Here is a 16,176-nt window from a genome sequence, read left to right as displayed (position 1 = left end):
GGGCCCGTGCCCAGTGGGGCAGAGGTGGCGCGGGGCCGAGCTCCGCCGTCCGCCCGCCCGGCAGCGGTGGCCGAGGGGGTGTCCGGGGGGCGAGCTCCCCCGCTGGTCTCCGCTTTTCTTCCACACCGTGAGCTGTTAAAAGTAAAGTTTCTGAGGGGATGCCGGGTGTTGAAGAAGGCCTTTCCGGTGTTCGCTGCAGGCAAGAGTTGAGGATTGCTGTCCCGTGTGAAGAGCTAACGTAGTCATAAGGGAAGTCCTAAATTTCTCGGAGTGCCTGCTCTCATCCACCCTCGTACAGGACTAGCTGAGGAACAGGAGCACTTTCCCTACAGCTGGAAAAGACTCTTGGCGTTTGTTACTGCAAACTCTGACAACGTTAGAAAGAAACTTGTGGCTCAAGGAGAGGCTTCCTGGGGTTTTGAGAGGTTTAATACAGCCTTTCTTGGTCACGTGAACTCTGCTGTGCAGAAGTGTGATTGCTTTAACCATCACAATCTGTGGACCGAAGCTAATGTGAAACACTTGTTGCTTTTCCATATTGACTTTCATATTGCTCAGCTGGGAAGAGTGCTGGGCTTTTGGAGGCCGTTTGCTGCTTGATGTGTCATGGTGGCTGTGTTACCAAATTTAACGACTAGGTGAACTCAAGGTTAGTTGGAGTAGATGATTCATGAAATGACCCTGAATATCTGTTCGGTCTCATAGCATGCACTAGGAGACACTCCCTCCACTAGAACTGTGTGTAAATAACCCTTCTAAAAGAGCTTTAAATCTCACAAATTTCTTTTTGAGCTCTCCAAGGCTTTTACAGGTATTACAGTTCTGTACAGCTCTAAAATAGGAATTATGGATCTATTAATCGGTTTCAGATACTAAGAATGGCCTAAAAGAAGAGCAAAAGTAGACTAGGACATACATGACTTAGTCAGTCTAAAAATTGTAACTTGTAATCACGGACATTGTTCAGTTATTGTTAGGCTGTAGGCTTTCCAGAGCAAAGGTCTTGATCTCTGGAGCTCCTGGAACATATGGTACTGCTGTGTAAATAATACTTTAGTCTCATGATCGCTGCACAATTCAGTTTCATGTCCTGGAAACATGAGGTCAACTCCTTGTTTTTCAGCCATATGCATCTAAACTCATAAATTTATAAAATAAAGCCAATAAAACATTGTGTGCCTCTTCAGTGTGTGGGTGACAATGTAGTCTGCAAGAGAAGCAAAGCAAACCCAGTTCAGCACTGCTAACGCTCATGCAGTTCAAGAGTGAATCAAGTCTAGAGAAAAACGGGATGCAAGAGACCTGTAAAGTATGAGCAACAAGGAAAGGTTGGAGTTGCATAACTTAAAGATGGGAGGACTGAGGAGAAATATGAAACTGCAAGTGCACAAAAAATTGGTGCAGAGATGGGAATAAGCCATTTCACCGGTCTGTGGATGATAAAACAATAACAGTTGGCTTAAACTGCAAGAAAGCTATTTAAGATAGCTACAAAGAGTTAAGACAGACATTAAGAAATCCTTTCTAGTTGAAAGGATAGTAAGTTTTTGGAATAGGTTGCCTAGGAGTCTTCAAAAACACACTAACAGTAAGCTAGACAGATATGTTGGAAATAACGTAGATATGGTTGCTTAGCATCTGATGGAGGGTGGCTTTGTATGAGCTCTTGAGGTCCCTTCCAAACCTGTAATGATAGGAAATTGTGATCATCAGGATCCTCTTGCAGACTTTTAGTGAAGGGGCATTTTAAGGTCGCACATTCCTACCTTTATAAAACAACAAACAGATAACATACTCCCTTAACATTCTCTGTTCTTTTATCGTTTTTATCAGATAAGCAAGTGTCTGCCTTTTTGCCTGTTCACAATGTTGGGGTTTTTTTTTCTTTTTTCTTCTTACATGACATTACACAGCAGCTTGGGACCAAGTTGATTGCAGGTGGGTATAATACCAATGCCTTTAATTTTGTATCCAGTTGTCATTCAGCCTGTGTTGAAGTTAGAATTTATCCCTAAGGATGTTCATGAAGGGCAAGCAGTGCTAGTCTTGACTGTTTCAAGTCATAAATGAATGTCTTGGTCTCCCGCAGTTCTACCTCCATGCTCCCTCAAAAAAACTCCAGCTGTAGAGTGAAAGAGTGAAGGACATTGTGGCGCTCTGTTTCTTAAGAAAACTGTTTTGCTTTGTATAGTACTTCAGGGTTCTGCTGTTGTTTTAAAGGTCCAGATAGAATAAAAGTTGCATTTGCTTCTGCAGTATGTTTTTTTGGAGGCAAGAGATGCTTTAGAGTTGCCTTAAACAAAATAATAGGCATGTTCTTATGAAGCTGTTGGGGATCTTCTGGTGAAAGTGGCCTTAACTGTCAGGTTTTCTTTCTCACTTTGTAGTGTAGTATTTTACCATGTCATAGCTTTTGAATAAAGTGAAGTGTCACTTGCTTAATTTTTAGTGATGTTGAGCAGGTTCTCTTATTTTGTCTTTACAGTGTTTTGGGGGGACCCAGTTTTCACAGCTGTTGAGTCTTTGAGTTCCTGTTGATTTGTTCAGACCTTTCAATTTCCTGGTGTTTCTGAAAATGGTGGACTTTATTTCAGTCATATATGTCTCATGATGCACGTGTGGGTTTCTTTTTGGTTTTTTTAGCCTGAGATAGTTCAGATAAATAGGTTTAATAGCCTGAAACACACCTTACTCAAAGTACTGGGCTACATTTGTAGTCTTAGGGAATACTTTGTAAATATCCTTCAATTGTCATTGATAAGCTCAGACTGTTAACTTTTTAAATGTGTTAATCTATCTTGAGTTCACTTTCAGTAGTGTCTGTATTTCAAAACAGCTTTGTTGCTTTGATTTTATTAATGGTTTGCATGGGACGTATCTGGAAAAGTTTCTTCTGTATTACATCTTTCTTTTGCTGCTTCTATTCCTTTTTAATTTTAAGTCTTTATTGCGATTCCTAAATAAATCCTTTTTATAGGTGTTCTCTTTGTTTCTTTTGCTGTTCCTTGCTGCAGTTATAGCTCCTTTTCACTTCAGGTGCCTTTAGCGTTGTCTTTCTAGTTAGCGTTTCCTGGAGTTAAATAGCTGTCGCCTAGACATCTTCTGTAGCCAGATCTGTACAGAGGTTCTAGGAGAAGTGTAAGCTTTATTGCTAGAGCTCCCTCCTCTCCCTGAGCTTCCCAAATACTGTTTTTCAAATACTGTTTTTCTTCTTTTTTTTTTTTTTTTTTTTTTTTTTTTTTTTTTTTTTTTTTTTTTTTTTTTTTTTTTTTTTTTTTTTTTTTAAGTTTTGCAGCTACAAGACTGTCTATTAATAGAATTAAGCGTTGTTTTGTTGTATAGGAATGTAGCCGTTATCTCTAATAATACCCCAATTCCTAGTTCCTGGAGTCAGCTCTTGGGGAATTTTGCCCAGTGGTAGGTGGTCTCTATGGTTAGTTAGTTCCTACTAAGCAGTTTTAAAATTTTAATTTCTGGCCAGTTTGCTTTTAGAGCTAAGAAAATCAGCTTTAGAGATACCTTGGTGGATCCAGTTGTTAGGTGCTTTTGCCTTGTGAATTTCTATTTCGGTTTAGTTCCCAAAACTTCCAGCGGTTCCTCTGAAGAGGTTGGGAGGCAAACTTCAGTTTCCTGGGTGAAGTTCCTAACAGCCTGTTTTACATTCATGCGTATTTGGAGTGTGGGGCCATGTAGAATACACCTGCTGGAGCTCTTGCATTTCTGGAAAGACTTTTCAGTCATCCCATCTTTTGTTCCTGTGCCTGCCACGTGTGTTACTTCCAGAGCCGATTTCATAATTGCTGCGTTACAACGAGCGTCCTTGGAGCAGGCTGCAGGCAGTTAGCTATTGACTGTTGACTGCAGAGGCCAGCGATACCTGTCTGCTCGCCAGTCTCACCAAGCAGCAAGCAAAGATTTACAACACTTTTGCCTGGGATTTTCCAGCTGTTAATACATACGTTTTGTAGCATATAAGCAGCCAATATGTATTTAAGAAGTGCTGGGCCTGCTTGTGTGCTGTTCAGGTGACCTGTCTATGTGCTGGGAGACCAACATACGCTCAGTTTGCATTGGTGTTGCTGTGAAGAGCAGATCACTTGTGCAAATTGAATGAGTGCTTTGGATGTATGGGGTGCTGGCCTCATGCGTGGGGTTTATCTGCGCACGTGTACTGGGCGTGTCCAGATTTCTAACATTTGGCCAGGACAGTAGCAGTGAGTAGTCTCAGTTATTTTGTCTGAAGTCTAGAAATTCAGGTATTATGCTTAAATTTTTCACATTCTGTTTGGAAAACATTGCTGGGTTTCTCGGGTGGGGAGCAAAAAGATGCTTTGGGGAACTTAAGACGATAGATTCAGCAAATCCTTTGGTACTTTGCAAGGGGCTTAATTGATGTATACTGCACATCTAGGTTCATCTTACCAACTTCTAGACATCTGGAAGTCAGAGGCCAGGTTTGCTCCACAGTAAATGCTGGGGAGGGAGGGGGGGAGTTGGAAACTCCAGACAGTTTTCCTTCATAAATGTTTGTTTTAGTATAAACTGAATCACTGTCTGGAGTTTCTACCAGAGAGGAAATGTAGATGTTTCTGCTGCAGAGGGAATATAGGTGCCTAGCTTCAATTTATATCTAAACCTAGGTGAAATAAATTTCCAGTTCTACTGGTTGCTGGCAGATGTGTTCATAATCTACTGGTGTGCTTGGGAAGCCACTTGATCGCCCAAGTTTGTAGGATGTTTAGCTGTAATTGATTTCTTTGGGTAGCCTGATTTTCCAGAGCTTGGTTTTCACCAGGGACCTTCTGTGGCACAAGCTCTGAGTGCGGTTCCCTCTCAAGGCATTGTTTTCAATAGTTTGGTTGTTCTGTGTGTCTTATTTCTTGTGCTTCTTATCCTTGCTGTCAGCTGGTTAGGTTTGTACTCAACCTTCCTATTTTATCTAGGCTTGAAACTGGACATCCTGCGCAAGTACAGGTGGAGAAATTATGTCAGTGAAATAATGGGCTGTTCTCACACACATGCAGCTGGGCAAGTTACTTCATCAAAATAACTACCTGTCCTCTTCATTGACTCATTGCAGATTCTCAGTTTTCAGGATCATGTGTGACTGGATGAATTACCCTCTGGTTTTACTGCAGAATCTTTATCATAACAAGCAAAAGTCAGTTTGTTTTGGTTTTGTTTATTAAAAAAAAAATTTTACGTGTGTTAGTATATTAAAATTCAGACTCGTGTAGGAATCTTATTTGTCATCCAGGATTTTTACCCAAGATCTAAAATGTGACTTGTAATTTATTTTAAATCTGGTCTTCTCTTTGTGTTCAGAAATGTGATGCATGTAGGCATAAAGTGACCTTCTGGTGTGCAGTTCCCACAAATATAAAACGTGGGATTATCAGTTTAGAAATAATACCTAGTTAATGCTGTAATACCCAGTCTGCTCAAGCAACATCCATTGCTCTCATTCTTTTTGGCTAAAAAAAATATTTCTCCATTTATTCTAGAACCGTTTGACAGAATGATATAGAGCTCCTCTGGTGGTGCAGTACTTATTTAGGGAAAAGATCATAATATAGTCAGAATTAAGTGCGTGTTTAAAATGCATGCAGCTCCCTTTGGAAATTTGAAAACTTCAGTATCTTTCAGGAGCATGGTCCACTTTACCCTGCGACACAACTATAAATCATTGGAGAAGTGGGCTTTTTGCCACAAAAGCATGGATTTATTCTTCAAACGGTGACTAAAATCTCATAACTTTTATTGCAAATGTATGAAACAATCAAAAATATGGTGTCTGATCTATATTGGCAATAAATATTTTGTTACTGACAATTGGCTTCAAACAATCTTAGAATCTTTAATCATAACAAGTAACCTTAAGCATAAAAGATGAGATGCAGAGCACTTTTACAAGAATCCTTATTGTTTTAATCAAAATGACAACTTACGATCCTGATTCTGCAAAAACTTGTTTTTGTATTTATATTTTTACACTGTGATTAGCTTCAGGGAAGTCCTCGGGATTTGCTTTCTCTTTGTGAAGTTTAACATCTTGGTAGGCTTTGTGTGGTTGAAGTCTATATCCAAATTTTAGCCTCTCAGATTTTCTGAAGCTTTTTTTTCTAGTTTAAGTGGTAGGTAAGTGCATATTTGGTGTGAGGGGAGATGGGGTCAGAATATATGTGTAAAAAAGTAGTATTTGGCTGTGCAGTCTTTAGCGTTGTGTTAGTATTTGTTCCTTGTTCATATTAATGAATATATTTTGTTTTCCATGTGTTCCATATTACATTGATTGTAACTCGGGTCTTGATTTAGGCTTTATGCAGGATAATCAAAGACTTGAAGGATAATATTCCCGTTCACACCTCAAACCCTTTCCCCACCCTGGTATTAGTCTTGGAGGAATAACGCTGTTTCCAGGTTCACCTGAAAATTAGAGAGGAAGGTCTCAGAGCTTAGAATATTTTGGTCTGGTTTCATGGCAATTCTTCGCCTTTTCTTTTTTCCTCTTTTTTTTTTTTCTTTCATTTTTGCTTTAGAAGTTAAAATCTGTGTGTGGATGGTGAATTGGTCAAAATTATTATTTAAGGACCATTAAATTGTGGTGGTAGACTAAGTGGTCAAGTGTCAAATGTTTTAAAGGAAAATAGAAAAAAATTAACCTGATGCTTATCAACAGTTCTATTAGCGTGTTTTCAGGCTGTGAGCCCTTGCTGCTTAATTGTCTTCCTGCCACTGCGTACAATTTTGCCTTTATACATAAATAATTAAAAAAGTGTGTTCTGTAGCTAGATTTTGGCTAAAAAGTATAGTAAAAAACCAAAAAAAACCCCCCAAAAACCCCAAACCAAAACATCAACCCCAAAAAACCAACAAATAAATACCTATATGCTACCCTTGATTTCCTTGTGTCTTAGTCTTGCTGGTCTAATCTTCACTCTTTAAGGTAGTTAAGTTGATCAACTGAGCTTGAATGTAATGTATTAAAACGTTTTTCTTAATATTGTTCAGTATTTTCCTCTGGAGGTTTTAGTTTAAACACAGCAAGTTATGCTGAAGTGAAGCAAGTTTATACTTTTTTTTTTTAACACCTTATGTATTCTGCCTACTTAATAAAAATTACCTAGATTTAGCCTGTTTTGTTTGACAGCTGTGTTTTACAGTTTGTATAATTGATAACTTTCTGTAAAGCATTGGGTGCTCTTAGGAACAGTTTTTTACTTAAATGCTAAGTACCAAACTCCTCTGTCTCTCTCTCTTTCTTTAAAGGCATCGCTGCTCCGGAGGTTTCAGAGTACGTTAGTTATAGCAGAACACAACAATGAGACTCTTACACCCATTACACTAAATGCTATCACTGCGGCAAAACGTCTTGGAGGTGAAGTTTCTTGTTTAGTAGCTGGTACCAGCTGTGACAAGGTAGGAAAGCGCTATTTTCATATGAAAATATGAATGAAATAATGAATGCAGTGAAATAGTACTTGGTAGCATCTTGGTTAGCCTGGTAAATAATCTGTAGTGAAGAGGAACTGTGCCAGGAATTGCTAATCTGTCGGAAATGTCCTGCACTTGAACTGCTTCTCTTCTGTGAAAATATGGGTATGATTTCATTTCACAAGGGAGAATATCAATATCAGTTGTCACAAGCTTAAGCAAGCAAATTTTTATAGGACTAAAAGACAATTAACTTTTAAAACGGTATTTCCCTGTAGAGTTTGAAAGACAAATATTGCAGTGCTAAGAACTTGGAAAGAAGCTTGCACTTGTTCGAATGGAAACCAGCAGAAATGAAACACCACAGTGATAAATAGGGCTTCTGAGCATCTTACTTTTGCTAGTCAGCTACTAGTAGCATAGTGAGAGTGTGTTTGCAACCTAAAATTCTGAAATTGGCGCTTCTTGACTTTATCATATAGCTCAGGTCTAAAAAAAGTTTCTTGTATGTTAGCTGTTGTATTGTTAGTTTAATTTTTATGTGCAAAATCTAGAGACAATATAGGTAGTACGTTAGTGACACCTTTATTCCAGCATGATGTACTCTTGTGTCAACAGTAAAAGTACAAATAATTATGCCTAATATTTTTCATACTAGGCTATTGTTTATGAATTGTTATTCTGAAAGCAATATGTAGTATCTCATGCAGGAAGGCATACTTATGGCACCTAATTCACAAATAGGTGGAGAAATGTCAGTGGCTATTCTAAATTGAGACCCAGGTTTGGAGGTTGAGACCTGGAAGCAAATATTTATCTAGATCAAGAAAATGGGGGGAAAAAAAAAAAAAAAATGCCTGATATGTCTGTCTGAGTTTCCTTATTCTTTGGCACTTGCATCGTAGAAAAATGATTGGGAATGTTTTGTTTGTTTGTTTTTTAATACTAAGTATATGGTGTCTATTTGGCAATGTATGTCATGCTGGGAAAAAGTGCTTTACGAAAAATGAAGGTTTGGTGTTTTTTTAAGTTTCTTTGTAAGAATCTGTATTGATAGGACAAAAAAGCCAGTTACTCAAACAGATATTCTGTAGCAGCTATTATGGAATTTTTATTTATTTCCTCTTGTTAATTTTTGAGGGTAAACTGATACTCGGCAAACTCAGTAAAACTATGCTAGTTCTGGGATGATGCGTGTGGTCTCCAGACACTGCTGTCAGTCCTCTTCTCTCTGATCTGCAACAACCCTTTTATCATTTGAACTTCGCTTCTGCAAATTTAAAGGAAAAACTGCATAAATCTGGAATTGAAAATATACATCACATCAGTAGGCAAAGAGTCAGCTGCAAACAAAGGATTGCTCCTAAAATTTGGATAAAGATCGTAACATCGCTGTACATTTGTATTTGCATTGTATGCTTGTGCGGTAGGTATTGACCGATTTAAAAGAAAGTAGGATTGGTTTCTTGATGATTATATCAGAATACTGAGCAATAATCCTCGTCTGTGGTTGTTATCAGCTGTTGTAGTAAATCCTGAGATCATTGTGTAATCCTGCCATACAGGAGGCAAGCTTTCCTGTGTTTGATTTGCTGTGTAGTTTTCTTATTCACAAAATTCATTTTCATTATCCCAGAAGGCACTATGCTGTGAGTCAGAAGATCTGCATTTTGTTTCATCAGGTTTGTTCTGATTTTGAAATTCACACACTTTGTGTTCCAGTTTTAACTAATCTATAGGCTGTGAGCTCTTTGCAGCAGGGACTCTCTGTTATTTGTTTGTGGTGTCTGTTACAATACAAACTAATAATAATTCCTTTGTAATCATAGGTAGCACAAGAACTCAGCAAAGTGCAGGGTGTGGTAAAAGTTCTAGTGGCTCAGCACGATGTATACAAGGGATTTCTAGCAGGTGAGAGTTGTTCTTACCTATTGACAAAAGAAATGGTATTTATATTTGCAGTTGAAAATAAGATAGTTGTAAATTTTGAGCAATATATTTTTATCCTCAGAGGAGCTGACTCCCTTGATTTTGGAAACTCATAAAAAATTTAATTACACCCACATTTGCGCTGGAGCTTCTGCCTTTGGGAAGGTAAGTAGGTAAAAGTGCATCAAAAATTTCTTGTTGGAAAGAGAGAGAGACACTGTTGTATGTAAGAGCGTGAATCAAATGCCTGAGAGGTCAGCCATGGAGAGTTTTGAGTTTTCAAAAAACGTTGCAGTAGTTCACTTAAGAGGTCATTAGTTAGAAACACTGATTCATGTCTGAGTTTTATTATGGGCTGACTTGGACAGAGGAGCCGTGCAGAAGAAATATTTAGTGGTAACCAGCTAGTTCTATGTACACAAGGCAAAATGTACAAACACAAAAATGTACAATAACACAAAATCAATTAAGTGATCTGAAAGCATTATGAAAACTGTGAGGAAAAGTACAGTAAATTGAGATGAAAAATATATGCTTTGCATGTTGAAAGGAAAGTGTGCAGACCTATTGGAAGCAATTTTTTTTTGGAGGGGGGAACTGCATCTATGATGTAAGTCATGTAAATTGAAATGTCTGTAAATATATATAAATAACACAAATCCAAGTCTTAGCCAAGATGTTTTTTAATGAAAATACAATTTTTCAAAACTTGTTTTTTAAGGAGTGTGTTTTGTAAGTATGCGGAGAGCCTCAGTAGTAACAATTTGGTCAATGTTGTGGTGCAGCTAAATTAGAGAAAAAGGATACTTCAGAGATCTTGCCGATGTGGGATGAATAATGACATCAGCCTTCCATCTGACTACTTTCACTTCCAGTCAATATCAATCCGTATACTTGTAATTTTCCTAAGAGAAATCTTTACATACCTTAAGTCTTAGGGTTTTTTATTTTATTTTTTCTTTTTATTTTTGATCTGCAGTGTCTTAGTAAAGGTTAATAGCTTTTGCTTTAAAGTTTATGCTTCCACTTTTGAGTGCTTAATGTGAGTAAAGATTTCAGAACTGGGACTTTTGTGTTGTACCAGATTAGGAGGGGGACAAAAAGCAAGCAAAGCTCTTGCTATCATTAATTTCTTCATAATTTATGTTGCTCTTTTTATCGTTCTTCCTATTCCTAAATGTGCTAAGTAATTTTCTAGAGTCAATTTCAGAGCAGGAGAATATATATTACCATACTAATTTTTAAAATAATAATTTTTTGGCTTTTGGGGGGAGAGTGCAGGGTTTTTTTCCTATTGTCTCTGGTAACTAGCTTCCAAAAATGCTTTTTCTTTTTCTTGAAGTGCTAAGAGCTCAGCAATCCATAATTGTCAATTTTCTGAGTGAACTGCATCTATATTCAGTTTTAAACTATTGAAGCAAATAAGCCTCCTAATTTAAGATATTGAATTAAGGGTTTACTTACGGTAAGTCTCATAAAATGTCTAATGTTATTACAATAATGGGATTTTATTTGGCTGCTAAAGCTACAATGCCCTACAAAAATCTTTAACAGTTGTATGTGCCTTTTTACTTACAGCCAGCATGATATGAAGTTAAAATTGGGACAGCAGGCGTTCTTTTACTGACCACGTGCATTTTACTTAGCATTTACTTTGCTAACTTTTCATCTTTAACTTCTAGAATCTTATTTCCAGAGTGGCTGGTAAACTTGATGTTGCCCCTGTTTCTGACATTATTGAAATTAAGTCACCAGACACTTTTGTGAGAACTATCTATGCAGGTGGGTAATCACAAAAAGGTATGTGGTATTTGTGCAATAAAGGACCCAATACTGATAACTTTTCTACATAATCCTGTTGTTAAAACCTTGGAATATGAAAGGAATTTTCACTTTACAATCTGAATTGCTGTGATTCCTAAAAATGAAACCTGGGGATGGACTTGATGCACCGTGTATGAGAAAGCAAGTAACCCCAACAACTTTGGTACTATCAGTTAGAAACCAGGTCTATCAATTAATAGAATTTGGTGATCTCCTTTATACGTACTGCATTTCTTTGTTAATGTACTTCTGATCAGATTTTGTAGAAAGTAAGACATTAAGTTAATTGTCCAGCTTTATTTAATATGACTAGCATTAGTTCTGATTTACGATACCACAGGGTTATTTTTCCTAATTACGAAGACATTGAACTAATTATTTATAATATTTAACTGACTTAACTTGCAATTCTTTTTTTAGTCTTGTTTCTCTAATGCTTGTCTGACACTGTGTTTTAATTTAGATATGAGCTCATTAGCCTGTGTTTCTTAATTTTACTGTACAAGATTGTACCACATGTATCAATGTGGTGTTACCTTTTGAGTTACATTACCAGAATGTGGTTTTATGTTGCACTTTTAAGTTGCTTCCCAGTAATTCACAGTTTCAAGATTACTTTGTTTATGAATAGCTGGTGTTGCAGCATTTTTCTCTTTTAGTGTTCCCTGCAGCCACCAGCATGAAGTAAATACTTTATATTATTGAGAGAAACATAATCCCAGGGATACTTGGGGCAGGCCTCATTGTCTTCTGTTCTGATGAATTCATGCAACAGGATAAAAGATCTACTTTGAATTATAGACACTTTATGTTTAAGAATGACACTTTCAAAGTTGGGTTTTTTTTCCCCCCCCTTCTGAAATTTAAAAGCTCATTCATAAGAGATGATTTGAATGCTCTGTATCCTTTAAAAATAGAGGATTTGTTATCATACTTCAGAAACATGGAGCTAAAAAGTAAATTAAAATATTTGTAATCTACATTTATTAAATGCCTAGGTTTCAAGTTTTAGTCATCTAAACCTGCAATTTTGAGAAGTAACTTTCTGAATGTTGCCTATTCTAGTAGAACTGCTAATGTGTTTCTGATACTAATTTTATTTGTTTTGTAAAAAGCATAGTATGCCTGATATTATCTTCTTTAAAAATATAATGTGACCCCTTTTTTTAGGAAATATTCTTTGCACTGTGCAGTGTGATGAAGCGATTAAAGTGTTTACTGTACGGGGAACTTCTTTTGAGGCTGCACCAACAAGTGGTGGTAGTGCCAGTTTAGAAAAGTGTGAGTATTTGTTCCAGTATTTTGTCATTTCATGTAATAGAGTCAGTTTTGCTCACTGCATGGTGATGTTTTGCGGAAGTATTTGTCAAAGCAAACTGATTGTCATAATCTTAGCTTTATGCTTTTGATACGGGTACTTGCATTTTTTAGTGATCTCTGGTAAGGGAAGATACGGATTATCTGCTCACTTGCTACTTTTTCTTTGACCAGAAATGGAGGTTATCTGTGCCAAAATCTGTGCCTGTTTCGCTCACTGCTTAAACCTCTGCCACCGCAGTCTTGAAACTTTTCCTTATTTAAAGTTACAGCTGTTTGAATAGCCAGATTGGTTTTCAAAGCAAGATTGAGCAAAAATAAAAGTGGCTGGCTATCTGCAGTTTTGGTTTAATTGGTCGTATTTCAATCGAGATAGGTCATTACAGTGTCTAGGTAAATTAGTAGCAGTTTAAATTGATTTGAGAACATCCAGTTGTTGTTTTAAATCAGTTTTAACTAAATCAGTTTAAATTACTATTTTAATGAAGCCAGTGTAGCTTTGATAATAGAGAAGTCCAGTCACAGAATCACAAAATAGTTGGGGTTGGAAGGGACCTCTTGAGATCATCTAGTCCAATCCCCTTGGAGCAGGTTGCCCGGGACTGTGTCCAGTCAGGCTTTGAGTATCTCCACAGATGGAGACTTCACAACCACTCTGGGCAACCTGTTCCAGTGTTTGATGACCTCTACTGGTTTTCGCTGTGGGCCTTTTTATGACTGTGCTGTAAATCCAGCAGAGGCAATCATTAGTAACATGCTCTGTGTGTGTGTGTCCCCCAGTCTTCATGTTTTTCTGAGTGGCTTAGCACCTGCCCCGACCCATCTTGTATTTCCTAACGTCTGTGGATGTTAGGAAACAAACGCTACTTGATACTTAAGATTAGCATATTGCACTGTCATTGCACTACTTAATTGGCTTGTTTGCCTGTCTTAATAAGAACCACACTTATTATGCTGGGTTGATATCAATGTATTACTTATACAACAGACCTTCATTTTAGTGCAGGTTGTACTATAGGTTACTTAAACACAACTAATGAAAGAGGATTGTAACTCAGAGCCACAGAGCAATTACTGATAGTAGTTAAAAGCTTGTGGTAGAATTGGTTATAGAAAGAACTTTTGCATTAAGTTTAAGCTCAAATTTAAAAGGTTGAAAATACACGCTTTATCCTTTTTCTTGGGGATGTTTTTCTTCATCTGATGAATGCAGTAACCCCTCCACCGCCTGTTGGTCTGTCTGAATGGATTGAGCAGAAGTTGACAAAAAGCGATCGACCAGAGCTTACTAGTGCAAAGGTGGTTGTATCAGGTGGTAAGTAGATAATATTAAGACTGTGTAACGTTGCATTTAAGTAACGGTACATCCTGATTAAATAATATCTGTAGCAGAACACTACTGTTCTGCTACATTCTAATGTGATACATTAAAAAAAAATATTATGATGTAATTCTGTAACATGGCATAGGGGCCAGTGGGAATGCACCCAACATGTATGTTTCGTGAAGAGGTGAAACATGAGTTTAACATATACTAGTAGGCTTTTTAAGAACGTCATCATATTTGGCGAGTCCCTCTAAAATTATAGCAATATGAAGTGTTTTTAGATCCAAATCTGTCATGTTTAAAATTATTGCTAATCGCTACAGGCAGTCCCAACGTTATTATGTAATGGCTTTAATGATTTTTAAAATCATTATGTTTGTATTCTGCTCTTCAGGTATAAAGTGATGGACGTGATGGACTGTGATTTTTATTTTATGCCTAAAAAATTATTCCTTAGTTATCCCACTGCAGAGTTTCATATTTAAAGCCAGCAGAGGGAGCACAAATTAGTTTTAAAAAAAAAAAAAAAAAAAAAAAAAATCCTGTTTCCCTGATTTCAGAGAATGGTCTTGATGGTGCTGTGTGCAGGAAGTAAACTAGACACAGTGATGTTGGTTTATACATATGAAATAATAATATTGATCACAAAGACAAAAGCTAAATCTCCAAATATTAAATACTATTTAGTAATATATCTAAAAACACCCTATGCAAGCGTATATTTGTGCCTATGCGAATACTCATACAGAAAGTTTATGTAGGCAATAAAAAAAAAAACTTAAAGCATATTATGTTCTTCTGTCTTTATCTTTTTGTGTTCTTAACTTTTAAGGGAGAGGCTTGAAGAGTGGTGAAAATTTTAAGTTGTTATATGATCTTGCGGATCAATTGCATGCTGCAGGTAACCTTGTTTTCCTCTTTTTTAACTGTGGTTATTACATCTAAAAAGGTCACATTAAAAACAATGTTCATCTTAAGTCTTTTATTTTCATGTGTCTATCAAATAAATTCTTAAAATCCTGTTAGTTTAGTTGTAGATAAAATTTTGTCTTGTCCTTGTGGTCAACTGTGTATTTAAATGCCTGTGTATGAAGCAAAATACTGAAGTGTAATATTCCCTGTCCTTCTCAGATCTCCAGAACACAAGCTCACAAACAAAAAGTGAAGTTGTATAAATTAAAAAATGGTCTTAGCTCACTTTGAAGAGCTGATATTTTCTTCGTACATCCTTATATACTACTCCTTTACAGAATCCCTTTCACAGTTTTTGTAGTTTGAGTGGCTCTGTCTTTTTGCTATGCTTTTGTATTAACAGGAGAAAACTGACAATGTACAGTGTCTCAGCAAAATATTTTAAGTAAAGGTTGGGGGAGGAGGAGGAACTGTTTGCATTAACTTTTTAACTACGTTAGTTTTAGATTTCACATGTAATAATAAATTTATAGTTTTACATGAATGGCTTTGTTTTTAAATTGGTGGCTTCACTAACTAAATGTCCATGTGGCATTTTCAAGTTTACTTTGATGTTTTTCTTCACTGTGCCTGACTTTTGAGCTCCACAGCAATATAAGATGGCACATGTGTTCTATTCAAACTTGGAGGAACATTATGGGAAGGCATTTATGGGAAAATCCTCTTTTGACAAAGCAACAAGAGAAAATAATGGAAATATGCCAGACTGAAATCCTCGGGTTTAAATATATGGCCCTTTGGTGCTGGGAGTAAGGATTTCCTGTTGCTTATGAAGTGCATTAGCACTTAGTATTTGGAAGTTTCAGCCAGTGGTATAGAGAGGGATTACTATAAGAGCTTTTAAGAGGGAAGTTTCTAAATACATGCCCTTAGAGTGTGGGACTCTTCAGTAAAATGCATGTGCTTTTATGGTGATAGAAATTTGGCTCGCTAATATTTTAAAAGAAAACACTGGAAATATTTTCTTTCAACTAGTTGGAGCTTCCCGTGCAGCTGTTGATGCTGGCTTTGTTCCTAATGACATGCAAGTTGGACAGACGGGCAAAATAGTAGCACCAGTAAGTATGGAAATATCCTTCATAAAAGAGCTGTGATGTTTTCTAGCATGCATTTTCCTTCAAAGCAAGTGTTTAGAAATGAGCTAAGTCGTCATGCTGAGCCTAACAGGCAAATCTTAGTGTGCCCATTGTGATACTGTCACTTGACCACGCATTTGCAAAACTACAGCAGCAAGCTGGGATGTAAATCTCTACTTAGGGTCAATCGGAAGTGTTCTGCAGACAGTTTTGTCAGAGGTTTTGCGTGCTGGATTTTTGCATAGTTGCCTGTGCTGAACCTTTTTTCGTTTTCTAACAGCTGCCATTGATATGCTA

At 37.0% G+C, this 16,176-nt stretch overlaps 1 protein-coding gene across 1 annotated transcript in view; it reads left to right on the top strand.

Moving 5' to 3' along the window:
- Positions 1-1,252: 1,252 nt before the first annotated feature.
- The window catches only part of ETFA (electron transfer flavoprotein alpha subunit), a 31,710-nt gene continuing 16,786 nt past the window's right edge, over positions 1,253-16,176 (top strand). The window contains exons 1-9 of the mRNA XM_009278890.1: positions 1,253-1,309; positions 7,270-7,419; positions 9,264-9,345; positions 9,446-9,528; positions 11,046-11,145; positions 12,358-12,468; positions 13,718-13,819; positions 14,664-14,732; positions 15,779-15,861. Coding sequence (XP_009277165.1) covers positions 1,253-1,309; positions 7,270-7,419; positions 9,264-9,345; positions 9,446-9,528; positions 11,046-11,145; positions 12,358-12,468; positions 13,718-13,819; positions 14,664-14,732; positions 15,779-15,861 — 837 coding nt within the window. The remainder of the gene's footprint in view (positions 1,310-7,269; positions 7,420-9,263; positions 9,346-9,445; positions 9,529-11,045; positions 11,146-12,357; positions 12,469-13,717; positions 13,820-14,663; positions 14,733-15,778; positions 15,862-16,176) is intronic.

Source organism: Aptenodytes forsteri, unplaced genomic scaffold (genome assembly GCF_000699145.1).
Source record: "Aptenodytes forsteri isolate BGI_AS27 unplaced genomic scaffold, ASM69914v1 Scaffold258, whole genome shotgun sequence".
Taxonomy (NCBI): Eukaryota; Metazoa; Chordata; class Aves; order Sphenisciformes; family Spheniscidae; genus Aptenodytes; species Aptenodytes forsteri.
Note: the sequence above shows the minus strand (reverse complement) of the source record. Positions and strands in the feature narration are given on the sequence as shown.